This window comes from Podarcis melisellensis (genome assembly GCF_964234715.1).
Source record: "Podarcis melisellensis genome assembly, chromosome: 9".
Taxonomy (NCBI): domain Eukaryota; kingdom Metazoa; phylum Chordata; class Lepidosauria; order Squamata; family Lacertidae; genus Podarcis; species Podarcis melisellensis.
The window spans coordinates 52,791,194-52,818,467 of record NC_138541.1 but is presented as its reverse complement, the minus strand read 5'-3'; the positions used below and the strand labels follow the sequence as shown (position 1 = coordinate 52,818,467).

At 41.8% G+C, this 27,274-nt stretch overlaps 1 protein-coding gene across 1 annotated transcript in view; it reads left to right on the top strand.

The window, feature by feature from the left end:
* Positions 1 to 23,514, top strand: part of USP46 (ubiquitin specific peptidase 46) — a 30,668-nt gene extending 7,154 nt beyond the window's left edge. The window contains exons 2-9 of the mRNA XM_081926561.1: positions 5,453 to 5,533; positions 8,313 to 8,526; positions 10,114 to 10,343; positions 14,498 to 14,574; positions 17,671 to 17,754; positions 18,127 to 18,324; positions 19,801 to 19,879; positions 21,287 to 23,514. Of these exons, the coding sequence (XP_081782687.1) occupies positions 5,453 to 5,533; positions 8,313 to 8,526; positions 10,114 to 10,343; positions 14,498 to 14,574; positions 17,671 to 17,754; positions 18,127 to 18,324; positions 19,801 to 19,879; positions 21,287 to 21,388 (1,065 nt within the window). The 3' untranslated portion in view covers positions 21,389 to 23,514. The remainder of the gene's footprint in view (positions 1 to 5,452; positions 5,534 to 8,312; positions 8,527 to 10,113; positions 10,344 to 14,497; positions 14,575 to 17,670; positions 17,755 to 18,126; positions 18,325 to 19,800; positions 19,880 to 21,286) is intronic.
* Positions 23,515 to 27,274: the final 3,760 nt, after the last annotated feature.

Sequence of the window (27,274 nt, the reverse complement as noted above, 5' to 3'; positions counted from 1 at the left end):
TTCAGCAGTAAAATATGGGTTTTCCCAGAGAAAGTGCCAACACACACACACACACACACACGGCTCAGAAATGCAACTTTAAAGCCTAGACCTGCAACCTGAGTCAAAGCAACAGCATTTTGTGCCTGGGCTCAGAACTAGATGGATCATTACAAAATTAGATGGCAAGGTCGTGAGGGCTTTGGGGATTTTTTAAAATACAAAGCTGAAAGGCTAAAAAAAGAAAGAGAAAAAAAATGTTCCTCCTGTGACCCAGGGACATGTCAATTTATCCACCAACTAGGAAACCCAACAGCACATAGGACTCACAGTGTTGCACTAATTGGAAAGAGGAAGGATGCACAACAGGAGTTTTGGGATGTGATGCAGCAGCAAAGTAGGGAGAGCCAGGCTAAGATGTGCACAATATTGCCTCATTGCATGCACCAAGATGTCACCAGCTGGGTAAAGGAGTCAGGGAAGGCCTGAGCCATTTAAATTCATTCTAGGTTCCTTTGGGAGTCCAGATTTTGAAATAGTTGGGAAAAGAAAAAGGACGAAGATAGGCCTCTCCCAAATACAGTAGCCAGACCTGGTGTTTGGTGCCAGCTTTAGAAATACTCAAGTCATCAAACTTAGTTGTATTTACTGTATTTTTCGCTCTATAAGACACACCAGACCATAAGACGCACCTAGTTTTTGGAGTAGGAAACCAAGGAAAAAAATATTCTGAATCTCAGAAGCCAGAACAATAAGAGGGATCGCTGCGCAGCGAAAGCAGCAATCCCTCTTGCTGTTCTGGCTTCTGGGATAGCTGTGCAGCCTGCATTCGCTCCATAAGACGCACACACATTTCCCCTTACTTTTTAGGAGGGAAAAAGTGAGTCTTATAGAGCAAAAAATACGGTACTTTTGATATCTTTGAATCCTGTGGCTAGGTCAAGCGATAACTCCATGAAAATGTTTCCAGCTTGAGGAAGAGTTAGCATGCTAGCGCTCTGACCAGCATGCTATGGAAATTGGCCACATTGAGGGTGTGGCAAAGTTTGATTTTACTTTTGTGCATTTGGTGTAGTTCCATTTATATGGGCTCCTTGAGAATGCTAGAAGAACAGCGACTGGTTTTGGCAGAGAGGTTTGTTATGTTGAAGGCGGATTTCAACATGTGTCACTTCCATCTCACAGCCTGACGGGAGTTCTGCTCCCTCTTTTTATCTGTGGTCTTTCGGTGATCCTTGATGAGTTTGACTCTTTCATTGGTGCTGTTCCTCTTTTTATATCTTGCTGTGTTGCTAGCTGCTCCCCTTTCCAGTGCCCTGGTTTTGCTTGTCTCATGGTTTCTGGTTGTGGGACTCCAGCCACTAAGGAATTGCTTCTTGTGACAAGTATTCTGGTTTCGCCAGATAGATGGGGCTAGCCCTGACTTTCCAAAACAATATCAGTGATATGTGGGGCAGCGGCTGGAGCAATAGATTTCCTATGCGTGATGTGTTTGTTCACATTCTCAAAGGCTGGATATACACTGATTTGAAAAACAAGAACGCTACCCCCCCATAATATAGCTCTCAATGCAATTTCTCTACCGCACCCTCTTTTATAACACATTTTAATGTTTTAATTGACCAGTGTAGGTTGGTCCAAACTCACATAAGCTTTGTCTGCAAACTTTCCAGAAGGAAAACCAATAAGCAGTTGGGTGGCAATTGTGGAATCTCTTTCCACGGTTTCTAGTCATGATGGCAAGGGTGATCCCTTGCATGTTGATGACGTCTGAAGTGGAGGACATGGTTCTGTCCCTGCTTGTTCTATGTGCAGAAACTGATCAGTCTGACAATTGAATTTTAGGGTGTGCTGTTGGCATCCATCTGTCTTGAGAGACATTGTGTAGACACCATCCATTTGTCCTGGAAACTGTAGTTCACCCCTCAGAGATCTGTAATTCCTAGCACCCTTAAACTACAGTTCCTAGGAAGTTTCTTTGTGGGTAGGGAGCATTTTAAATGTATGGTGTGCATGCAGTCTAAGTTTGATAAAAGCAATGCGCCAGTGTCTTCCACTGTACCTGAGGACAAAGGGCAGGCCTGCTCTACCTTCCAAAATCCTATCACTGTCCTCTGCCTTCCAGAATCTGCCACCTGAGGCAGCCACCTTATTCTGCCTAATGGTAGGGTTGGCCCTGCATGATAGTTATATGGAACCTTTGAGTTTGGAGGCTGCATGCCACTGGATACCAGCTGATGGGAACAACTGGGAGCAACAATGGGAGAGAGCTATTGCCCTGTTGGCCACTGTGGGATTCTGGACTAGATGTGCTTTTTGGGGTTGGACTAGATTACCCTTGTGGTCCCGTCCAACTCTGCAATTCTATGATCCGGCAGGGCTTTTCTGATGTTCTTGTGATGTGTTGTCATTTTCCCCACAAATCCTCTGCAGCACATTTCTCTGCATCACTCATAATCTTCCAGTTCAGTAGCTTCAGACTCTTTAAGTTAAGCGGTTGCTGCAGTTCAGCTGCAGAGGGAGAGAAAGAGAGAGAGGGAGAGAGAAAAGGAAAGAGAGTGATTGCTGCCATATATAATCTTCTCCACCTGCAGTAATCTGGCTTTTCTTCCCACACTTCATTCCTCCCTGGGATTCTGAACAATAGCTAAAATTATCTGTTTTGAGTTTGGTGCCAAATTTCAACATGTCATAATAGCTCCTGATGCTGTCGCACACATTATAGCAACTTGAGATGCCAATTTGTTTCCAATGCTTGTCAATTCCTGCAATGAGAATCTGTGACTTGAATAAATCCCTCCAATGATTGTGATTCTGTGTTGTATACTTCTGGGCATTATTATTATTATTATTATTATTATTATTAAAACCCCATCTTTGAAACTTTTAGAATTTTGCAGTTACAGGGTTGACAGTGGCAGATCCTAGCAGCTGCTCAAACATCCCATGTTTGGCAGCAAGCAGGATGCTAGTTTTTGTAGAAAAAGAAACTGAATGGGTGGACTACAGTACGTACTTGAGCACCAAGGACAGAGTTATAGGTGCAGTCTATAGGTCTGGAAATAGCAAGCCTGTTCAGAAGCAGTAGAGGAGGGGGGGGAAATCTATTCCTTCCACTATACATCTACACTGGAATTATTATTATTATTATTATTATTATTATTATTATTATTATTATTTATTAAATTTGTATACTGCCCTGCCCTGCAGGTCTCAGGGCAGTTACAACATAAAAACACAATATTAAAAAATTACATAATACAGTGGTACCTCAGGTTAAGTACTTAATTCGTTCCAGAGGTCCGTTCTTAACCTGAAACTGTTCTTAACCTGAAGCACCATTTCTGGGTTAGCAGAGTCTGTAACCTGAAGCGTATGTAACCCGAGGTACCACTGTAAAGAACATAATAAAAGTACATAATAAAAACATAATAAAAACAAAAACAGCCCAATAACCCCCCTCCCCAACCCATTTTGAAAGCCCATTGGATGTCAATCAGCCAAAGAGAGAAATTTTGAAAACACATGACTAATGAATAAGCTGCTGGAGAATGAGTGTAGGCATGTGTACACAAACTGTGTGTGTGTGTGTGTTAGAGAGAGAGACAGAGCGACAGAGAGAAAGAGAATATGAAAACTTCGCAAATAGAAACTGACAATGTAAACCTCAACAAGGGAATAGAATGACAAGTAGCTGCAGGGGAAGAAAAGCAGCCACTCACAATTGTAAGAGAGATCACAAAAGTGGGAGAAAAGGACCTGACCTACATCTTTGTATTTAGCAAGTTAGCAAATGACATCAGGGAGAGAAGAGGGTCTCTGTGAAATGGTTTATTTTAAGACATAAATCTGTCAGATGGTTTACAGGCTAGTGAAACCAGTCATACACAAAGCAGCCACGAGGCCTGTGCATGAAGCTTCCTATACTTTCAGGCCCTCTTGCATAAAAAGAAACATTTCCAGTGCTGATAGACACTTGGTAAAGGACACAGGAATCTAGATCACAAAGAGCTTTATAGGGTACCAACAACACCATAAATTTGGTGCAAGAAATAACAAGAAGCCAGTACAGCTGCTGCAAAATGACAAATACAATTTTGTATGAAGTTTTGTTGCTCTGCACCTGAGCTACGGATTTCTCCTTCTGAAGTCTTCAGGACCATCCCTATGTATAGAGATCAAACTACACGTAATCCTAAATGGGTATACGGTAATCATTCTGTATATGCATGTCCTTTATTCTTTAAGCTGCCAAGTTGCCTGACCATGGTGTGTTTAGGGAAGGCGATTTAATCTCTTCCCTCCCGTAGTTTTGTGTCATAGATCAACACTTTCAAAATCAGTAATCCTGGTACACTTTGCAGCAATGGAAAGTTAGGTCACTTGGACTCTGGGAATGCTTTTCCTTTTTCAGGGCTGGTGGCAGCATGATGGATGGGTTGGATAAAAAACCCCTTTCACCTGATCCTCCCTGTGATATAATTTGAAATACAGATTCATAGTAGCTCAGCTCCTGGGCAACTAGAGTCACCCACAATGCATTGTCTGCCTTTCCTTTGCCCTCTTCAAGAAAGGCTCAGGTGTCTTGGGGAACTGAGATGTTCTGTGTGCCTGCGGAAATTCAATATAGCCCTTTGTTTTCAGTGGGAACGGCTGGGATGGGATATGCAAAAACATCTGCAGCCTAAGGTTCAAAAATAGGGAAAGTGTTCCGGCGCATGAAACTTTAAAAAAGAACCAAACCCAAATGCTTGTGACTTTTATTACTGGCTGCCAACTGCAAGCAAGTTGATTTACATTTCAAGCCTACAAGCTCTCCGCAATTATCTCTTCTGATTTTCATTCAGCCGTTCCAGCTCTCTGAAAGCATTTATTTTGCTGGGGAAAAATCAGAGTCGCTTGCATTCATCCAAGCGAGAGAGAAAACATTGCTCTGCTTCCTCTCTCCCAACCCCTGCAAATCAGGCAAATAGAAGGGCTGATAAGGAAAAGTTAGATTAGATTGCAGAAATGGATAAAATCAAATAACATCGGAAAAGCCCTGGGGAGGGCCTGTTTATTTTTGTATATTGCTCTGTCTGGGAACCAGATGATGACAGGTTAATGGATGTGGAGTGAGAGATTTCTTTGGCCAACCATTCCCATGTCATGTGTTGGAAAGAATGGATCCTGTGCTCTGTTTCCAATTTAAAATCAATGGGGCTTGCTTATTCTTCTTGGCATGCTGGATAACAGCCCTTTTCTCTTAACAAGCATTTTCAATGGGATGTTGGGTTTTCACAGAGTTCATGGCAGCCTCATGTCATTGGCTGAGCAGCGCTTGGGCTGTAAGTATTCGGAAATGTCTAAAACACTTCAGACAATCCATTTGGGGGAGGGCAGCAGGAAGTGACCTAACCTTTCAGGATATTTCTCAGACTTGTGTCATATTTTAACCTGGAACTAAAATAACTGGCTGTTTCCTTTTCCCTAGGGCACCAATGCCTCTGCTCTGGAAAAAGACATTGGGCCAGAGCAATTTCCAATCAATGAACACTACTTTGGACTGGTCAATGTAAGTATTACTACTGCGGTGTCAGTTTCCGAAAACATATTTTATGACTTGCCCTGTTGAGCCTCAGAGTACTGTCTAGAGGTGGAGATGTGTCCTCCATTTTGCTATACCTCTAGCTCCTCCATTTTGCTACACCTCCCTCCACCACCCCACCTGCTGGGTTAGACTCCCATGCTGCCCCACAGCAGTGGAAAGGGCTACGGGAGGAATAGGTCGAGAGAATATGTAGCTTCTGCAGCATTGGTAGAACACCAGGAGAAGAACATAAGAGGAGCGCTGTTGGACCAGATTGACTAATTCAGCAGATCTAAAGGCAACCTGGGTGCAGCCTGATGTGAATGGTATAGTCTCCATGCCTGGGGCTGACTTGTTGTTGTTTGTGACCTGTGACAGGGCCTTTTCAGTGGTGGTGCCTCATTTGTGGGATGCCCTCCTTAGTGAGGTGCAACTGTCTGCATCATTATTAGCTTTCAGGAGGAATCTGAAACCTTCTTGCTAACCTAGGCATTTGGTGGCTGCAGAATACTTTCCCTGGCGACCCTGACATCACTGGATGAAAATTTGTATTTATTTGTAATTTTAGAATGTTTTAACTGCTTTTGGAATTTTTTTTTTATAATGTGGATGTGTTTGCTGCTTTGGGCTCCTTAGAGAGGAAGGGCAGTTTATAAATCCTATCAATCAAATGCAGTTTGGTTGTTATCATGCACCTTACCCAGAGCAGCAGTACAGACAACATACCAGCCCAGACCCTAATATCACAGCTTGGTTTCAGCCAGAGCCTGTCAGCCAGGGACCCCTGGGATTTCTGGAGATAACAACCACTAAGCCTAAACCTTCTGAGGAACAGGTCTCTTGACCCCAAAGACCTCCACTCCCATGTCTGGCAGACAGTGAACTTGGGGTTGGGATGGAGTGCTCACTCCAGGTAAAATGCCTGCCTCTTTAAGGCCTTCTACATTACCAGGAATGGGCAGAACATGCAAAGAGTAATATTTTCCAAGAAGGATAAAAGTCCTCCATCCAGCTTTAGACTTGTTGGGAGTAAGTTGCTCACTTGAAGTTTTCCAGTGGTCAGTAATTCTACACTGCGTTGTGGACTATATTCTGGCCCGTGGGCTTCTGCTTGAGGTCAGGATAGGACACAGGTGTGGGCACCCACGTGCTCTATATACAATAGATCAGGACATTCTCTCACGTGATTCCCCCTGATTTGTGGTTACTGATCAGATGGTCTGCCCCCAAGTGCACAGGTATGGATAGTATGCCAGGTGTGCATGAAGGAGAAACTACATGTGCCTCTCTCTGTGTTGAGCCTCTAGCCCACTTTTACCATGTTGACCATACTTTAAGTAAAATAGAATTTGTAAAGGTCCAGCCGCCCTTTTTTGAAGAAGGAAGCGAGTTCTGCATGTGAAGCATGCATTTATGCCTTATCATAATAGGTTTTTAAAATACATATATATATTCAGGTGTAGGTCATGCATGGTAAAGGGCTCTCTGGGTCACAGACAAAAGTTATTTTGATGAGTGCTTTGAATACCAATTTTGGGAACTTCTAGAATAGTAACACTGGGCCCCTCCAGGTGTGCCTTTTATTATTCCTTTATTTATGCTTGTGATGGAAATGGGACAGTTTTATGCAATGGTACTTTCAATGCTGTTTGCACCTGGAAAAACATTGGAATGGACGTGCCACTTCATTTCCAGTCAGTACGTGTCCTGCAGCTTCCTGGTGAAACCCTGTAACATTTTATTCCACAAGTGTTCCAAGAGAGGTGGTGGGTGTGCCGTTGTGCTATAATGAAATATAGTGAAATACAGTAATACAGTAATACTGGAAGAGCATTGTGAAACAGCTATGAAGCAGAATGATGTGTGGATGGCCCAGTAAAAACCTGGCACTAATGCACTGTTACTACATCAATTACGTGTTGCAGAATACAGAAAGCCTGCAACTTTCATGCATTTAACTTGTGCACACTCAGCTTGACGTGCATGGCTAATAATAATAATGATGATGATGATGATAGCAAAAAGCGTGTGGGGCTCCAAGAGCCTTTTGGTGTTCCCTTCCTGCAAGAAGTGAGGTTACATGGAACCCAGCAGGGCCTTCTTGGTAGTGGCGCCTGCCCTGTGGAACGGCCTCCCATCAGATGTCAAGGAAAACAACAACTATCTGACTTTTAGAAGAAATCTGAAGGCAGCCCTGTTTAGGGAAGTTTTTAATGTTTGATGTTTTATCATATTTTTGATATTCTGTTGGGAGCCACCCAACAGATGGGCGGGATATAATAATAATAATAATAATAATAATAATAATAATAATAATAATAATAATAATAATAAATTATTCCAGGAAAATTGAGTTTGGCAATCCCACCTGCCATTGAATCTAATGGGTTTTGACTATACATGATTTTGGCTTTAGGCATAACCCCCAGAGTGTAACCCCTGCATAAGTTGCAGACTTCCTGTGAATCCACAAAAAAGCACCAAGTCTGAAGGCACCCACTGTTTTTAAAACCATGTTACGCCTGCCACCAGAACAAAACTGAAGAAACCTGTTTTAGCATTACGTAATTTTTATTCCTAGCTAAAGAGTAATACTTTGAAGCTCCACATACAGACCCGTTGACCTACATTCAATCTACAGTTATAGATTTCTCCTCTTCTACCGAGAGGAGAAAATACTGAGGCAAGGGGGATAGGATATTGGGTGTTGCACTAAGCTGCACTTCATTGTCCGCTCTCTCCCATCCCCACTTATATTTTGCAGTTTGGAAACACGTGCTACTGCAACTCCGTCCTGCAAGCCCTGTATTTCTGCCGGCCCTTTCGGGAAAATGTGCTGTCCTACAAGGCCCAGCAGAAAAAAAAGGAAAACCTCCTGACTTGCCTTGCGGACCTTTTCCACAGTATTGCCACGCAGAAGAAGAAAGTTGGAGTCATTCCACCCAAAAAGTTCATCTCGAGGTTACGAAAAGAGAATGGCAAGTATAGACTCGCACATCCTTTCAGACGACGGTCCTGATCCCAAACCATTCTGGAAGGCTGCCGAGAGAGGAGAGGAGGGAGGAGTGGGTGTCATCTCAGATATGCCTATGCTTTCTGGTCAGTTCTGCTGTCCAGTCCTCTGCGTCGCCTCGAGACAGAGGCCAGAGAAGGGAGTAGATACAGTAGCAGCCCCTGTGAGGCCCAGTCCTTCCCTGTTGAGGACAGAGGCAGAAGTTAGAACAGGCGTACCTTGGAAGTCAAACGGAATCCATTCTGGAAGTCCGTTTGACTTTTAAAACCTTTGGAGACCAAAGTGCGGCTTCTGATTGGCTGCAGGAAGCTCCTGCAGTCAGTCGGAAGCCCCGTCGGATGTTTGGCTTCCAAAAATAGTTTGCAAACTAGAACAGTCACTTCCGGGTTTGCGATGTTCGGGAGCCAAAACGTTCGAGAACGAAGCTGTTTGAAAACCAAGGAATTGCACAAAACAAATGAAATACTGTGAAAATCCCTGAAATGAGAAGTAATCGACTATAAATATTATCTTGTGGAAATCAACTAGATAATAAAAATCAAAAAGCTTAAGGAAAGAATTAGAAAAACCTAAAATAGAACAATGCCTTAATGGGATGCTGGCTACAAACCTCGTTTCACTGAACTATTCAGTTTCCTCAGAAGGAAATAGGAAAATCATAAACTTTAAATGACCAAAATTCAAACGGGTAGAATCCCCAAAATTCTGGGATACCTAGATCGACCTAGATAAAGCAAAGTGCTGTGATAAAGGATTGAGGACTCAAAAGTACAGTTTCTAATACTGAATTTACAAAAAAGGTTTATCTTGTATTCCTTTCTTTGAATTTGTGCCACTTAGGTTTTTAAACCTTTTTGTAAAAGCAGCACTAGAATTTTCACAGTTGAGTCCTTAACCCTTTATTATGGTGCTTTGCTTTCTTCAAATTGAGCTTTGTTTAAAATTTAGGTTTTCAAACCTTTTTTGTAAATTCAGTATTAGAAACTACAATCTTCGTTGCTACACTGCTCAGTGAAAGAGGGGGAGATGCAATTCAGAGGGTGAGGTGGCTACTCCTTCAAGGGTTCCTCTTTCCTTGCTTGCTTGTGTGCTCTCTCTGGGCAGTCTTGCTGGGCCCAGATTCTCCCTGTCACACCAGAAGGTGAGTGAGGGGGCAGAGGCAGAAATAACACCAAGGGAAACGACAGGTGAGCAATCAGATGCCCTGGTGGCTGCATGGACCACACATGGGCAAGCAAGTGAAGGCAGCCCTGTGCTCAGGCTGTGGGGAGGAGGTGCTGCTTAAATACAGTGGTACCTCGGGTTACATACGCTTCAGGTTACAGACTCTGCTAACCCAGAAATAGTGCTTCAGGTTAAGAACTTTGCTTCAGGTTGAGAACAGAAATCGTGCTCTGGCGGTGCAGCAGCAGCAGCAGCAGCAGGAGGCCCCATTAGCTAAAGTGGTGCTTCAGGTTAAGAACAGTTTCAGGTTAAGAACGGACCTCCGGAATGAATTAAGTACTTAACCCGACGTACCATTGTATATGCCTTCCTCCTGTTTTTTCTACAGATCTCTTTGACAACTACATGCAACAAGACGCCCATGAGTTTTTAAACTACTTACTGAATACTGTCGCCGACATTCTGCAAGAGGAGAAGAAGCAGGAAAAGCAAAACGGCAAACTGAAAAACGGCAACATGAACGAAGCGGAAGAGAACAACAAGCAAGAACTCACCTGGGTGCATGAGATTTTTCAGGGAACGCTGACTAACGAAACGAGATGCTTGAACTGTGAAACTGTAAGCACTGGGCTTGTTGGTGTTTTCCTGAAAATAGTTAGATTACTTTATAGCAGCTTGTAGAGCTAAATATGTCGCTTTATGAAGCCGTTCAAGAAATATGAGTGTTTCTATGGAGTAAAGCAGCTATTGTCTATGTATATTTATTTGGGGCTTTGGATAACTTTGGTTAATCCCCCCCCCCCATGTTGAATCTTCCTTAGACAAGGACAAATTATTCCCCAACCTTGTCTCTTTGCATACAAATATGGGAAGCTGAATAATACAGAGTCAGACCATCTAGTTCAATATTGTCTGCACTGAATGGCAGTGGTTGTGCAGGATTTCAGTCAGGAATCTTTCCCAGCTCTAACTGGGGGTGTCAGGATTTGAACCTGGGACTTCTGCATGCAGATGATCTACGTGTAAGCTTTGATCCTTCCCCATAAGAGAGCCCCACATGTGACATATTGCATCTTAAGGTATTGTAAATGTGTACATGTTTTCACTGAGGGATAATTTGAGTTTGGAGCAGCTCCAGGAATTACTTGTGGCAAAATAAGAATGAGGTTACCCTTCTCCAAACTTCTGGTATCCCCTTTTTCCTGAAACTGAATTGGAGGCACACATCACTCTTAAACCTCAGTTGGCATGGGCCAATCTATGTTCTTAGGTTGGTACTCTAGTGTGTTTGGAGTTCCCAACACAATTTTCTTCCCATGGGGGTGAGAACTGAACAGGATTGCATTGTGGTGAGGAGAGGGTCTAATCAGGGTTTCCCAAACTTGGCTCTCCAGCTGTTTTTGGACCACAACTCCCATCATCCATAGCTATCAGGACCAGTAGTAAGGGATGATGGGAATTGTAGTCCAAAATCAGCTGGAGAGCCAAGTTTGGCAAGCCATAGGTAAAGGGTAAAGGGACCCCTGACCATTAGGTCCAGTCGTGACCGACTCTGGGGTTGTGGAGCTCATCTCGCTTTATTGGCCAAGGGAGCCGGCATACAGCTTCCGGGTCATGTGGGCAGCATGACCAAGCCGCTTCTGGCGAACCAGAGCAGCGCACGGAAACACCGTTTACCTTCCCGCCAGAGTGGTACCTATTTATCTACTGGCACTTTGACGTGCTTTCAAACTGCTAGGTTGGCAGGAGCAGGGACCGAGCAACGGGGGCTCACCCCATCACAGGGATTCGAACCGCCGACCTTCTGATCAGCAAGTCCTAGGCTCTGTGGTTTAATCCACCTGCGTCGCTTGGCAAACCATGGTCTAACGCTAATGCACCAATCCAGATGACCTCATCACACAAACTGCTATTACATTGTTAAGGCTCCAGGTTTCTGTCACTAATGGAAATTTGTTGGGGGGCCGTCTGGATCAAGGCTGTGCTGCAGGGTGGGGGGGGAAGGTTTAGACCCATTTCCCCAGCATTGCAGCCCTAATCCAAGTTGGGGGGTGTGAAGAGAGCCACGGTTGGGCACTCTAAATGCAGAGTTTGCAGCAGAACAAGCTTAGCCCTGGGAAAGACTTACCAGAGCTCGAAAGAACCCACCTCTGTGGCAGCCACTGTGCTAGATGTGCCTCCCAGACTTGGGCACAGACAGAGCCCAGGGTGTGCTCTGAAGGTACGTGGGAGGGAACCCCACATCTGCCCCCTTGCATTCCACAATGGAAGGCACCCTTCTGTGTCCCAGAGGCAGTGGTTCGTTCAGATAATTTTAGACTGAATTGTCTTGGCTTAGATAATCTTGTAGATGGTAATGCACATTACTTCAAAATACAGTAAGCCGGCACTGCGATGTTTGCTGGGCCGCCCTGCTCATTCTGTGGAGTGGTCCTTGAACGTTTGCCCTCAAGTCCTGCCCTGTTTGTGCCCTCCTCAGATAGCAAGCCAGAATTATCCGACTAGGCTAAAGTCCTGCTGAATCAGTGACTCATGCAGTAAGGCATGGAGTAGGTACTTTGAGTGAATAGTTCAGATTCCCCGGAGCCCCTAATGATGGAATTAATTAATTTTTCCCTCGATCAGTAGCGGGCCTGTTGTCGCACACTAGTGTGCCCTGGAAAACAGTTTGGTCATTAGTGGATTAGATGAAGACAATCTCTTATAATTGCACCTCTAATATTGTATCGTGCCGCTTTGTGCTTCAACTTTTTGATGAGGGCGTATTAGGATCATTTATATAACAGTGTGCAAGTCAAAGGCCGTTGCGGCCTTTTTTATATTCACTGTTGCGGCATCCCTGTGAAGTCATCACTCTTATTCATATCTTAGAAATGTGTGATTGAGGAGGCAGGGAGGTTCACACGAGAGTTGGGATTTGGATGGATCTGGGCCTCTTAGGTGGAGCCTGAGAGCAGCCTTTTCCCCCAGGTTGACTGGCTTACCCCTCAGCCTGAAAAACAGTCAGAAATATGACTTATCATCTGAATTGTCATTGTCAGATTTGGGGCAAGGTAAATCTTGACTGAGATATACTTCTATGCGCAGTTTAGCTTTTTTGGATTAAGTTGCATGCTGTGCTAAAGGATACTAGGTGAGAAAGAGAGAGCCCTGGATCCAGATTCCATGTGTCAACACATAATTACTGTATTTATGAGATTTTGCCATAATCAGTTTCTTGAAATAAGCAAATATCCTTATTTTATTCTTTCAATATAAAGTAGTTACAAGGTATTATTTCTGCTGTGTGTAACAAGTAATGTTTGTTGTTTGAAGCAATCTATTTCTCCCCTTCAAATGGGAAAATGGGTCTAGTGGCAGCAGTATAAGCAAACGTCCAAAAGGGATTGTATTCTCATACCCAGGTTCAAAGTGACTCATATAATGGGTTTCAGCAGGACAAACTCTGGAATGAAAAACTTTCATCCCACAAATCTCTTCCCCGCAGTTGAGCTTGTATCTACAGTTCCTAATCTTAATAAAAACTCAACTCAACTTGTGTGGTTATAGTTTTGCTGATGCCAGTGACATTATGTAAACACAAGCATTTCTTAAAGCACCTCGCAATATGAGCAAGAGAACCTGTAACTGGATCAAAGCAATGGCACTAGAGAGTAGGGATCCACATTTAGGTCTGATCTACTTATAACAGTACTCACAACTCAGAGAAATTGAAGAGAGAGACTTTTAAAACAGCCATAGCTTGGGCCAATTAGATGGAGGTGAGGCTGGTAGGGAGCCCCAGGGTATTGGAAGGGGTCTTTGGAGCATTGGTTGTGAGACATGCAGTAGGAATTTCTCTACCTCAGCAGGTCCAGAGTTAGAGGGTATTCTTGGCCCTTTCCTGGATAAGCACGTAGCAGCAGTGCTGGAGTTTATGCAGACTCCTCTTTTCGGAGAAGGGGGATTTCATTGTGGTTTTATAACTTATAGGACTGATTATTGCACTGCCCCTTATTGGGGAGCACCACCGAGAGCAACTCTGAAGACAACTCTGAAGCTGCAATTGCTACAGAATGTTTGTTCTCCTGACAGGCACAGGTCATATGCAGCTGATATTGCAGGCTTCTTCTGCTCAATTCAAGGTGCTGGTGCTTATCTTTGCAATATTTCATTACCTGTGGCCAACATTGTATAGAAAAGCCTTTGGCAACTGGCTAGGGTCGATGGAAGTTGTAGTCCGAAACCGCAGGAGAGCACCAGGTTAGTAGAACCTGCTATAGACTGCCTCTCAAAATATGAAGTTCAGTACACTGTCTGGGCTCTGCAGGAAGGCTGGAGAGGAAGGGGGAATGCTATATTCAATACGGGTGTAACAATTATGCTAAAACAAACCTTAGTTGGCAAAAAAGCCACGCACCCTCAAATCACAGTTTCATGACCTTGTGTCCAGTCCTTAACTACGGTGAAGGCATTTCTGTAACCATAGTTACAGAAGACAAACCATGCTTAGGTATCCCATCTTAGAGCTGCAAGAGATTAATATGCCTCCTTTTCCCAAACTGCTTTCAAAGACAGGACCATTCAGCTCCACAACTTGAACCTAAACTTGTTTTGGTGTACTCATCTGCCCCACTGCTTAATTCTTTCTGCAATGTTGGCATCTTCTTCTAGGTTTTGATGTTGTGCTGACATAATGGTAGGCATTTGCTCTGCTGGTGCAGCTAGTCTTAGGATCAAGCTGTTGGTTGTGCAGTGCCCAGAAATATTATTGCCTCCTATTTTTGTTGCAGGTTAGCAGCAAAGATGAAGATTTCCTCGATCTCTCTGTTGATGTGGAGCAGAACACATCGATTACTCATTGCTTAAGGTAAATGAGTGGCTGCAGAAATGTGTGTTGAAAAAAAGTGGGAGCAGGTTTTTGCTGTCTGATCATTTTAGATTAGTGGGATTTGAAAGGAAGAGCAGCATGAGAGTTACGGTATGATATGGCACAAATCAAATCAAGAAATATAAATGGAACTCTTTTTTTGGAAACTAGGAATACAAATCAATCCTGCTGCAATTGAATATTCAGGAAGAAACTACAGCTTTTCAATCTTTCGATTGCTTACTGCAGGGAGGTTCCACTGAAGGCAGCAGATTTACTCTGGAGTAAATAGCTTGAGAATGGTGTGCATGCATGCATAACATGTACTTCCTGGGAAAGTAATCTACCATCTGTCAATCAAAAGGCTTACTGATGAATAATATGGAGCATTAATCCCAAGTATTAGAAAACTTTATTTATCACAGCAGTTAATCTGAAAGAAGTCGTTAAGCATCCACTGAATTAAATACAACTTTGAATTTAGATTTACCAGAGTTATACTGAACTAAGAGTGCAATTTAACACATCTTTCCAAGTTCAGAACCTCCTCAAGGCTTGTTATCAGTTGGGTCCAAGACTTAACAATACTTGGAAGACAAAAATCCCCCTTTGCCTGCCTCTGCATGTGTGTGTGTGTGTGTGTGTGCGCGCACACACACACACACGCATTCTCTCTCAGGCTTATTGCTTCAGCTCTTTAGGCAGGTGACTGCATGAGTCCATCTACATGAAAACATAGCTCTTACCTAAGGGATCATATTCTCTTCTGCTTCCCATCATGAGGCACAAGTTCTTTCCCAAATGCTTATACAGTCGTACCTTGGAAGTTGAACCGAATCCATTCCAGAAGTCCGTTCAACTTCCAAAACATTCGAAAACCAAATTGCGGCTTCTGATTGGCTGCAGAAAGCTCCGCCAGGAGTGGTGGAGGGTGTGGCTGAAGGGGGGCTGTGGCCTGGGGAAAGTCATACGGGATGCATGGAGATCTGAATTTGGCCTCTGGATCTGAGGATCTCCACCCCTGGCTTAGCGGGTCATACATTCTGTTCTTGGTTGTCCCATTTTCGTGTGGGAATCTGGATTTAGAGAAGCACTCTCAGTACCATTTCCACAGTTGTTTGTCTTCCTTATCCTGGAAACTCATCAAAGTCTAAGCATTTTCAGAAGAGTACTTCAGGACTGGACTACCATAATGCACTCTATCTGGGACTTCCCTTGTGCTTGGTCCAGAAAGTGCATTGCATTGTTTTATAACCTTTGTGAATGTTACTGGCATTTGTTTACTTCTTAAATTTCCCTCTTGTCCTTCTTCCCAAATGGGCGCTGCAAAGCCAACACCTAAATAGCAAAACAATATGAACGAAAATAAAACATTTGAAACATTTAAAATAATCCAAAATGTGTTTTTTTTAAACCAATCATGATCATATAAAAAAAGTACAAGAGTCAAAAACCCTCAAAGCTAATAATTTCAAGGTTGCCAGGAACAGCATCATTCATCCATCAAATGCCTGGATAAACAGGAAGTGCCCTCCAGGTGTGCTTGCATCTTTTTTTGGAGACATGCTATGGCATAAATGACAACGATATGAATCTGTTATCTTCACTTCAATGTTATGGCCCCTTCTAATTTGAACGTGATGCATTCTGGTGGGCAAGATGTGTACTTTTTCCTGTTTCATGTATTTTTATTACTGTTTTAAATTAAAATTAAAATTTACAAATTGCTTTGCAAGCTCACCTTTTCACCTCTACAGTGGTACCTCTAGTTATGAACTTAATTCGTCCCGGAGGTTCATTCTTAACCTGAAACTGTTCTTAACTAGAGGCGTGCTTTTGCTAATGGGGCCTCTTGCTGCCGCCGGCACACAATTTCCATTCTCATCCTGGGGAAAAGTTCTCAACTCGAGGTAACTCTTCCAGGTTAGCGGAGTTTGTAACCTGAAGTGTTTGTAACCTGAGGCATTTGTAACTCGAGGTACCACTGTATTAAGATTTTGGACTCATTGTAGTTAACCCCTTGTAAGAGTACGAGCTCTTAACATAGAGTGACTTCAAAACATGTCTGCTTGCATGTGCAATGGAAATGAACCTTTAGCTGCCAGGTTTCCCAAGTGTATTTTGGAAATTATAATTGCCGTGTTTGAGAACAGAAACGGCATTGTTTGACCTTAATTGTATAAACAGTGTTGAGCAGGAAAGAGAAATAAGTAAACAGGAGCTATTTCAGAGGCAATAGCTCAATTAGTCTTGCTTCCCTTTAATACTACAGCAAACTCTCCTTCCTCTTAGTTATCGTTGAAAGAAAAAGCCCTTTTGTGTTTAAGCCTCCAAACATAGTTCTTTTCCTCTGGGCATCAGTGCTGGCATTAAAAGAGGAATTCATAAAATAACACAATAAATTATGTATCAATTATTTTTATTTCCACGAGGAGTTGAAAAGGCCAGCTGGTTCTGTCAGTTTTACCTCTCTCTATTTTTTTTTCTTAGAAAAGCATTTGCCCCATGAATAAACCAACACCTCCAGCATATTTCTGTCTAAGAATAGTTTATATGTCTAGCTTTTATCCAGAAATTAGAAGTTTTATTTTAGCTAGGTCAAAATGAAGTAATCTGTCATCTGTTGAATGTAAAACAAGCATTTCTTATGCCTGTGAAAACCACGCTTCAATAAAGTTTGAAGAGCAGAATGAGTGCCCATCTGTACTATACATTTAAAGCAGCACCACAGGACTTTAAAGAGACCTGCTTTCCCTCAAAGAATTTTGGGAACTGTAGTGCGTTACAGGTTCTTGGAGATGTTGGGAGACCCCTCTTCCCCTCACAAAACTATAATTCCCAGAGTTCCCTGGAAAGAGGGTTTGAGAGTTAAACCACTCTGAGAATCATAGCTCAGTGAGAAGATTAGGGGGCCTCCTAACAACTATCAGCGCCCTTAACAGTTCCCAAGTAAGGCGATCCTGCAAGTATATTCTCTCTGACCACTGTGTTTGAGTTACAGTCAAGCAACTGTACAATATTTTGCAACCAGCTCAGGGGGCATTTGGGATGGGAAGTATGAAACCGTAAGCACTGTTCCCTCCGTTGATTTTTCAGAGACTTCAGCAACACAGAAACATTGTGCAGCGAACAAAAGTACTACTGTGAGACTTGCTGCAGCAAACAAGAGGCACAGAAAAGGTAAGCAAAGCACCTTGTGGCCTGGTCCCAGGGAGGCTAGTATAAATTTTAAAGCAGTGGTTGAAATAAAACGAATTCTCCCTGCTTTCAGTTCTGCAAAAAACAATAACAGAGGTGTGCCTATGTGGGAACACCGTATCAAGAATAGGGACATGTTTATAAATAGAATGGCACATATTAAATTTACATTTTTATTATGGAAATCATGGACTCCCTTTTGTGTGTATTTAAAGTATTACGCTGCTGTTGTTGTTTGTTTTTAAAAATAGCTTTTATAACAAATAATTGCGGGTTGCTTTTTCCCCTTTGGAAGAAAAAACAAAACCTGCACAGGTTCTGTTCTTATCCAGTGATATTATTCTGACTTCATAGGATGAGGGTCAAAAAGCTGCCAATGATCCTTGCATTGCACCTGAAGAGATTTAAATACATGGAGCAGTTACATCGGTATACCAAGCTCTCTTACCGTGTGGTATTTCCTCTCGAGCTGCGTCTCTTCAACACATCCGGGGATGCTATCAACTTGGATCGCATGTATGACTTGGTGGCTGTAGTAGTTCATTGCGGCAGGTGAGCAGCATTCTACTTCATTTATAAACTCTTAACACGAACACTAAAAATCCTATCCAGCAAATGATTTAAGTGCGCTGGACAGTTCTGAACACTGTTGGGCATTTTCTAGAGCCTGCTTTACTGTTCTCCCTTCAGCATTATTAGAGGGCACATATGATGACATCCCAGTGGAACAGAGATGGTGTCCAGTGTGGTGTAGCGGTTAAGAGTGGTAGATTAGTAATCTGGGGAACCAGGTTCGATTCCCCGCTCCTCCACATGCAGCTGCTGGGTGACCTTGGGCCAGTCACACTTCTTTGAAGTCTCTCAGCCCCACTCACCTCACAGAGTGTTTGTTGTGGGGATAAAGGGAAAGAAGAATGTTAGCCGCTTTGAGACTCCTTCGGGTAGTAATAAAGTGAGATATCAAATCCAAACTCTTCTTCTTCTTCTTCCATGTAATTCTGATGGGATTGTCCCATTTGGCACATTCTTCTATATTGCCCGCTGTATCGTGATACCCAAAGAGAGCTAATTCAACTGTTACTAAGGAAACTACCCAGCCACTCAGAGGAAACCTATGTTAAATACCTTCTTGCTGAATATCGCCAGGCCTGTCTTAAAATTCTGTTTTATGGCAACGAGGATAAGACAGGCTGCAGTGACAGTGATGGTCGATGAATAAGTACTGATGTTAAACTCTGGAACATAGATTTTAACTGAAGGAGTGCTGTTTTTAATGCAAATAAGTTTAAAAGGAATTTTTAATTTCATCTACTGCGTCTGCCCCTTGGTGCTGATGCAGTGTAAGTTGCTGTTGTAAATTCTGCTGTCTGACTGTGGTCAGATTGATGCTTTAATGAAGCATCAATCTGACCACAGTCAAGATCGATGCTTCATTAAAGAAAATAAATCCTGTGCAGAAGAAGCAGTATAATTTCCTTTAGTCAGTGCTTTTTTTTCTAAAAAAATGTTTAACAGTACTCTCATTTTCCTACTGATTTTGAAATACTGCCCCTCAATGAGACCAAACGTAGATTCACAAAATGTTTAGGGGTATGTGTACCCCCAGAAAAAAGCACTGCCTTTAGTATTCAGGAGTGCCTGTCAGTTTGGAAGCAAAACAGGGCCACCTAAAAATAAGGGTTTTTGCACCCAAAAATGTGGTTTCTACACATTTGAGGTACTACCTAGGTATTCTGGTGTACATAAGCTTGTAAATTAAATTATTATTATTACCCAAATGGCATAACAAGCATATATGAACTACCTTGATTGAAAATCATAATCTTAAGGTATCAGTTGAAACAGAGATGGAAAATAAATTGGATGTGGGAGAAGATGGAATTCACCTGTTGAAGCCTTAACATTTTATAGACTATACCCTGGAGGGGAGAATTATAGTTGCAGGGAATGCAACTTTTATGTCTAGAAGGTTGATTCAGTTGTGCCCTTATTCTTTTTTTTAATTTAATGATGTTTCTTTTCTTTTAGTGGACCTAATCGTGGACATTATATTACCATTGTGAAAAGTCATGGCTTTTGGCTATTGTTTGATGATGACATTGTAGAGGTCAGTATACTTGTTTCTGGGATGTGGCTTATGGCTTGAAGGTTAGTTCCCCCCTCCCCATATAAGAGCAAGCCCCCAATACTGGAAAACATAAAAACCAATGGGACTTATGCAAGGGTCCTAATTTTTAATTACCCTCAGGTGTTCATTGCAACCTAATCTACATATGCAACAGAGCAAGATAACAGAATGGATGGAATCCCCTCTGGGTGTAGATAGAGGATTCTGTTTTTAATTTTCTTCCTACTTAAAAAAACCTCTCCACCAATAGAAGACCAGCACAGCAACCCTGAGATAGAACCCTTTTCTCTGATATACTGTGGAAGGAATTCAATGTAGCACCTTGGCATTTGTTCCATTGGCAGAAGCTTTTTTGCTTCCCAGATTGAATTATCCTCCCTCCACACACTGTTCTGGTGGGTTCTCCTGACCCCCACAAGCTAATTTTAGTTGCATATAGCATAATCAGCCCAAGATAAAATTAAAAAATTGCAAGTAGAATAATAACCAGTTACCTGTTTCATAAATGGAACATCATCGCAAACAATTATTCTTCCTTACTCTGCCCCCCAATGTTTCTTGAAGACAGGCCTACTCAGTTGTTTAAACTATTTCAAGATGAGCCAGTCATTTGTATGATTATTTTATATTGTGTTTATGGTATTTTATGTTTTGTTGCACCTGTGTATTTTGCCTATTATTTTATATGGAGGGGTTGTTCCTGTAAATATTTTTGAATAAATTAATAAAATCTCCCACAAACTTGGGAGTAAAGCGCACATCGTAGATTTGAAAAATAAAAATGACGGTTGATACAGAAGGGCCCTGCTGTGACAGAATGCAAAATATATTTGAACCAAGTAGCTGTAACCTGAAGGCAGCTAGGATTACCTAGGCCTTTAGCTATCTGTACTTGGTTGGTTTATGTTTGAATACCCAGTTGTATCACATAGCCTACCTGCTCATTGTCTTGGTGAAAGGATTAGAGGCGCTTGCTCACCAAAGAAATTGTAGTCAGTAATAAGTTGAACAAAAGGTCTATGTATGAAGATAGAGGGGACTTGGATGGAATAAAGTTAATTGATGTTCTTTCTCAATTGGACAATGCAAAATAAGTATGCCCCACAAAAAGTTTGTATTGCAAGTCACTCCAACCACAAACAGGAGAAAGATCTCAGCTGTCTGCAGCTATTGCATTAACTTGCCAGCCTCTGTGCATTTTAAAGGTAAACTTATCTCTAAGTGTTACATAAATTGAGAGTTTGGAAGGAGCTGGACAACTATTTTGCCACCTTGTTTAAATTTCTAACAGAATTTTCCCTTAGGCAAATCCTATTTGTTTTGATATTGTTACATCCATTTCCTTAATTTTTCTCCGTTAACATTTTGATTGTTTTACCTTTGCAGAAAATTGATGCGCAGGCTATTGAAGAATTTTATGGTCTAACCTCTGATATATCTAAAAATTCAGAATCTGGATATATTTTATTTTATCAGTCAAGAGAGTGACTTGGGAAGACACTTGACTTTTTCCACCCCGAGAGGAGAAACTGACCAACACTGTTAACTGACTTCCATGTAGACTCATCCAATACAGTATGACAGTGATAAGCTCATGCCGAAATTGTGAACTAAGACTCTCCATCTTTGACTGGAAGATCTTTTTTTCTTTAGTCTGAATCTCATTAACTACTGCAAGAACAAATTTATACAGCTCGTGTTCATTTGCTGAATCCTGCTGAACTGAGGTATAATGTGGCATAGATGTTTGCACCACCACTAAGGACCATTTGTTCTCTGTTTCTAAAGAACCATTCCTTTAGGCTAGTGGTTTTCAGACCATGTTTTGAGGAACCTTGGGATTCCTGAGATGCCTATCGGGTTCCTCAATGAGATGATGCAATAGTAATGGTAGACATCCATCCCTTAATGGCAGCTTGTCTGCAGCTACCAATCTTCACCTGTAAAGGGCAGCTGTGGGGAGAACTGGGCTGTGTCCTAGGAGGCACTCTCAGTGTTCACACAGGACAGTAGTGAGCCCCAGGAAACCTAGCCAACACTCCAAATGAAATGTGCAGCCTAGAATACCCTACTCTTTTGCAAGAACTCTGGCAAATGCACAAGGATTCCTAGGCAGAGCAATCAATGTGAAAAGTGTTCCCTTGAGTTGGAACGTTTGGGAAATTGCTGCTTTAGATACCTACTGAAATGTAACTCATATTCATGGATCCTCAATCTGATTGGATTGTGGATTGTGTCACATGGTACTCTTCAACTAGAAAATTATTATCTCCCGATCCCCCTCAAGCTTTGGGTCATGAAACAATATCAAATTGGCAGCCACAAAACACAACGTCGCTCAGTCCCGTTTGAACCAAATTCCACCAGTCTTCCTGTTTATCATGTGACAGCACAGATAAGCCAAACTGCTCCTTTGGATTCCCACACTGTAAAAGGCTTTAGGAGATTTTGCACTGAAAAGAAAAGGGGGGGAAGTTGTTCTTCCATGTTTCTTTCACTGTGTGATGAGTGATAGTATCCTTTTATCCCAAAGAAATACCACAAAATGTCCTTGCTTACCTGAGTTTGCACATGTCTATATGAGTATCATGCATGCAAGCAAGCAAGTATTGGTTGTACAATCCAATTAAGCAATAGTGACCATGATCCAAAAGCTCCATAGGATTTTGGTGCAGAGCTCCGTGCAAAGAGGAGTTTCTCATTCTTCCTGGTGTTTGGGGATGCATCAGGGGCACATAAGAGATCCTACCTGCAGATCGGAATCCCTGGATTTAAGTGAATATCCATCATATTATGCAGAGCTCTGGACTTGGACAGATGGCACCGATTGCACTGAGAGCCAAATTATGTGGCATTGCACAAAGATGTACTACATTTGTAGCCATATGTAATAAAAATCAGTTTTTAGGTTCCATCTGTTTGTCATGCTCTAGTGTGACAAACGCCGGAAACCTAAAGTAAATAGGACCTGGTCCAATTTCAGCTACTCCCATTAAGTACGAAGAAAACTGGCCCAAATTGGCAAAGCTGTTGGGTAAAATACAGAGCTGCTGACCCAATAGAAAGTTTCCCGGCGGTGAAGGGCAGATTTTGCTCCCATCTCAAGGATATGCAGTGGCGTCCAAACATGCTCTCTGGCCCAAACACTGGGTTGCCAAAGTTGTGCTGAGTGAGACTCCCATTTGAGGAAATACGTGTCTCTGCATGCCACCAGTAGAACCTGCAATATACAAATATCTCTGGCTCTTTTGCTCATCATGTTCGCAGGCATTTTGCTTGTTGTGTAATAATGAAGAGCATTTGGCCCTGCAGGAATTAACAGCATCAACAGCCATGAGCATTTACTAGCATGAATTTGTGTTTTAAGACTATATGAATGTTTTGAGGTGTTCCCTGTTAGTTATGATAAATGCACTCTAGCTATTCAATAGCTGTTTAAAAATATTATTGCATAAGTCATGTTTAAATGCAAATATCAGAAGAGGAATGGGAATAATTTCTACTTTGCTGAATTAATGGATCTAAAATTGCAGAGTTGGATTGTCTTGACACTTGTAAGGTGCAGTGCATGGTCTTCGATCAAAATAAAAGGCAAATAAATACCCTGTAAGATATTCACGTTTGCAAGAAACGAATAGGAGTACAATAAATGGATTGTGCAAAAGCTACTTCATGCTGACATATACCCTGGATTTGTGCAGATCTGAGTATGACTTCAACTGAGAAAATTCCAGAAGAGATATACATCATTTTTTCTATTTTTAAAAAATATGCACGTATTTATTAGGAAAGAGCCCCTTTTAGTACTTTCTGAATAGAGATCTAATTACAGTTTTACTGCTGTGCTGCTTATTTTGCCATAATTCAACACTGTTGGAACTTGCATCTTGGTTTTCCATCTGGGAATGAAAATCTTTCTTGTGCGCATGTGTTGTGTACCTTTGTTACTTTGTGGTGATCTTACAGTATTGGTGAGAACACCGTTTACTGTGCATTTGGGACAGGAAACTGCATTTAGAACTACTTTGTAGCACCTTACATGAGCATAATTGGATATTCTTTAAAGTGCCATAAATTGTTTTATCTTTGCGGTGATCTAACAGAGTAGAGAGACAGTCTTGCTTGCATGAATATTCCATTTATTCAACAGGGCTGTGGATACTCTGTGTACATAAACAGACACCTATACATAGATTAATAAAGCCTGTGTGTATTCCTGACCAGTTGAAGTCCTGCTCAGACCCAATTTTGACAAATTAAATTTTATAGCAGGCATTCCCCACATCTTTTCCAAACATGTCAGTGGTAACAAAGATTAGAAATATATATATTTAAAAACAATTTGAAGAATTCGGACTTCTCAACAAGATGCCAAATCCCACCCTTGCACAGTGCCGTCAAATGTATAAAAATACACATAGTCCTGAATATAGCATAAGAAGAATTATTCCTGATCAGACCAAAGGTCAATCAGTTTCAAATAGTAGCCAACCAAATGTCCTTGGCCAGCTCCAAAGGCAATAGCTCTTGCTTGCTTGTCCCCAATATCTGATACTCAGTAATATATTCTGAAAAAGAGTTAATTATAGCTAATGTCCTTCGATTCAGCTAGGCCTCATGGATTTGTTGAATCCTTAAACATATATATCAATTTGAGTGATTAACTCTGTTCCTTTTCATTCCCCCATGATTCAATGTCTATGTACCTATTTATGTTCTGCTAAACATCGAAAAACCATTGACCCAATAATACCAGTGATATTAATTATCTAGAGCTCAGTATTTCAGGAAGGCAAAATGTACACCTTTTGTGTTCAGTGCAAGAACACAATATAAATACATCAAAGGTCCCTAGATGCAGAATGGTTGAGGGCTATTTAAATGGAATAACTGATGCTGTTGAGTTACTGTGAACAAATACGTTCGTCTGCAGGTTCCTGACTAGGCTACTCGCTGAAGCAAAGGATGGAAGTGTTGGGTTTATATCAAGAAGACCTCAAATTGTGCCTGTCGTCTTTGTCACTGCACACACACACATGCATCACTTGATTCCTCAGTGATTTCTTTCTGACAGATTGATATGTCGACCGGCTCAGACCTGTTTCAGATGTAATGGGAAACCCTCGTCTTTTGTTGTTCTGAGGAGGAGATTGTGGACGCATCTACTCCTGTTTTAAAACAAAACACAGATTCCCATTATGCAGAAACTATGGTTTGTTTAAACTACAGTTAGGAAATAAACCAGGATTAGAAACCACAGTTTCCTCCCAGCTTTCATTTTGTTTTTGGAACTTATTGGAGTTTAAACAAACCAGAGTTCCCCAAGTTTCTACATAATGGGGGACTGTGGTTTGTTTAAAACTAATATTATGGCCACAAAGCAAAGCAGGAGGAGTGTGTGAGGCCAAGGCTTAGCATACTTCATTCACCTTGCTGGACATCATCTGAGAAGCATTGCACTTTAGGCAATGATGTGAAAGTTGTGTCTGGCTTTTGATCTGTGTTAATACATTCACATCTGTGAGGCATCATTTGATCAAGTGATTAACAGGCATGTGTACAGCAGCCCACAGCATGTAGATCTTGCCTCAGAATACAGAATATAGAAACTATTCCTTATGTTGGGACTGGAACAATGCTAGCTTGTCTCATCAATAGCTGGAATCAATGGGGCTCTTTCCATTAAAGCCCATTTACATCAAAAGACAACTGTCCTATTGACTCCCATGGGGTTAGGATATGATCCTTTTGTGAATGAAATCCTTTACTTGCTTTGCTATATTGCACAGCATTTCTCTCGAGGTGTGACCATCACTTTTCTGACAAGCTAGGCTGCTCTGGTTGTGGTGAATAAATGCACTTTCTAGTTCAGTGTTAATCAGTGTAATACAGATGTTTTGTACATTGCAAAGGTTGCTGCCAAACATTTTAAGGATATATGTTAAACCTCTTTTTAAAATAAATAAAAAGAAGCTAGTATTAATGTATAACTGGAATGTTTGGAGCTGATGTTTGTATGGACAGAATTTTTGCATTACTGGTGAATATTTTTTAAAAAACAACTTAGGGGTTAGGGTATATCTGTGTTTTACATTAACTACAATATTCTTTTTGTGGCAGGTAATAAAGCCAGAAGATGGAAATAATATTTAAATATTATTATATACAGTTCAACATGTTTTTTCCTTGCTGTATCTCATGATTTGAGTTGGATAATAAATACAGATAATTATACTGGGGTTTTTTAAATGGTAAAATTACTATGCTAGGTTACCCTTTTCTAGTTTTCTTACAAAATCAGGCATAACACAGTCAAAACCGTCAGTGCAGTCGGTAGTGAGATAGATGAACCAATGGTCTGCTTAGTATAAGGCTCTGTCCCATGTAAGCCTGTATGTGTGTTTATGAATGCACAGCCAGCCCCCTACTCTTTCTCTCCCTCCCCCGCCCCCTCTCTCTCCCCCTCCTAAACAGCTGAAAGATGCTATTCAACTTCTCTAGCCAAGGCTACGCATATACAGCCCTGACCAGTGGATCAGGCTGCAAATCATTCATGCAGCATTTGTTCTCAGGTAGGATTCCTCCTGCAGGCAGGTTTATCACAGAAGTCAGTTTCTGTGTGAATATAGCAGGCATGCACATAGCCTGGGGCAGGGGGCAGTCCCCCCCCAATCAATCAAATAAATAAAAATGCTTAAATAACTGACTGATTGCATCACAGATTGCTTGGTTCTGGAGCCCCCTCCGATGTAAATCTGCTCACACCCATGCTAGCAGGATTAAGGCAAATTACTCCAAGCCCTAAAGATGTTAAATACGTACTAGACTCTCACCAGTTGAAATCAGCTGAATGCGCAGCAATCCTAAGCACCCTAAGGCTTAAGCGCGAAAATTCAGAAATAAGTCCTACTGTCTTCAGTGGGACAAAGGTTGAGTAAATGCACATTTGCTGAGAAGTCAGTGCCATTTTCCCCACTCCTTCACAATCTGTGCAAAACACATCTTCACGCCCTGCTGGGAAACCACATTCAATCTGCTTCATCTGTCCATAACAATGGTTGACTACTGGAGCTGTGAGTGTCTCTCATCCCAAAGGAGAGCAATTTACACATGTGCAAAGGCATGTTTTACTAAGAACCTGGCTAGCAAGGGGTCTGTGGATGTCTGTCAGACATGTGTCTTGTTTATCTTCAGGAGGGCAGTTCCCCCCACCCCCCCACTTTAGGTGGCCAATATGTACATTTATTTTCTGCTCTGCATATTCATCCATAATAATTTTTTTTTAAAATATAATTTTTATTAGTTTTTTTAAAAAAACATATCATTTTCAACAGTAATTAAACATACTTTTACATCTTATTCAAATTTTTGACT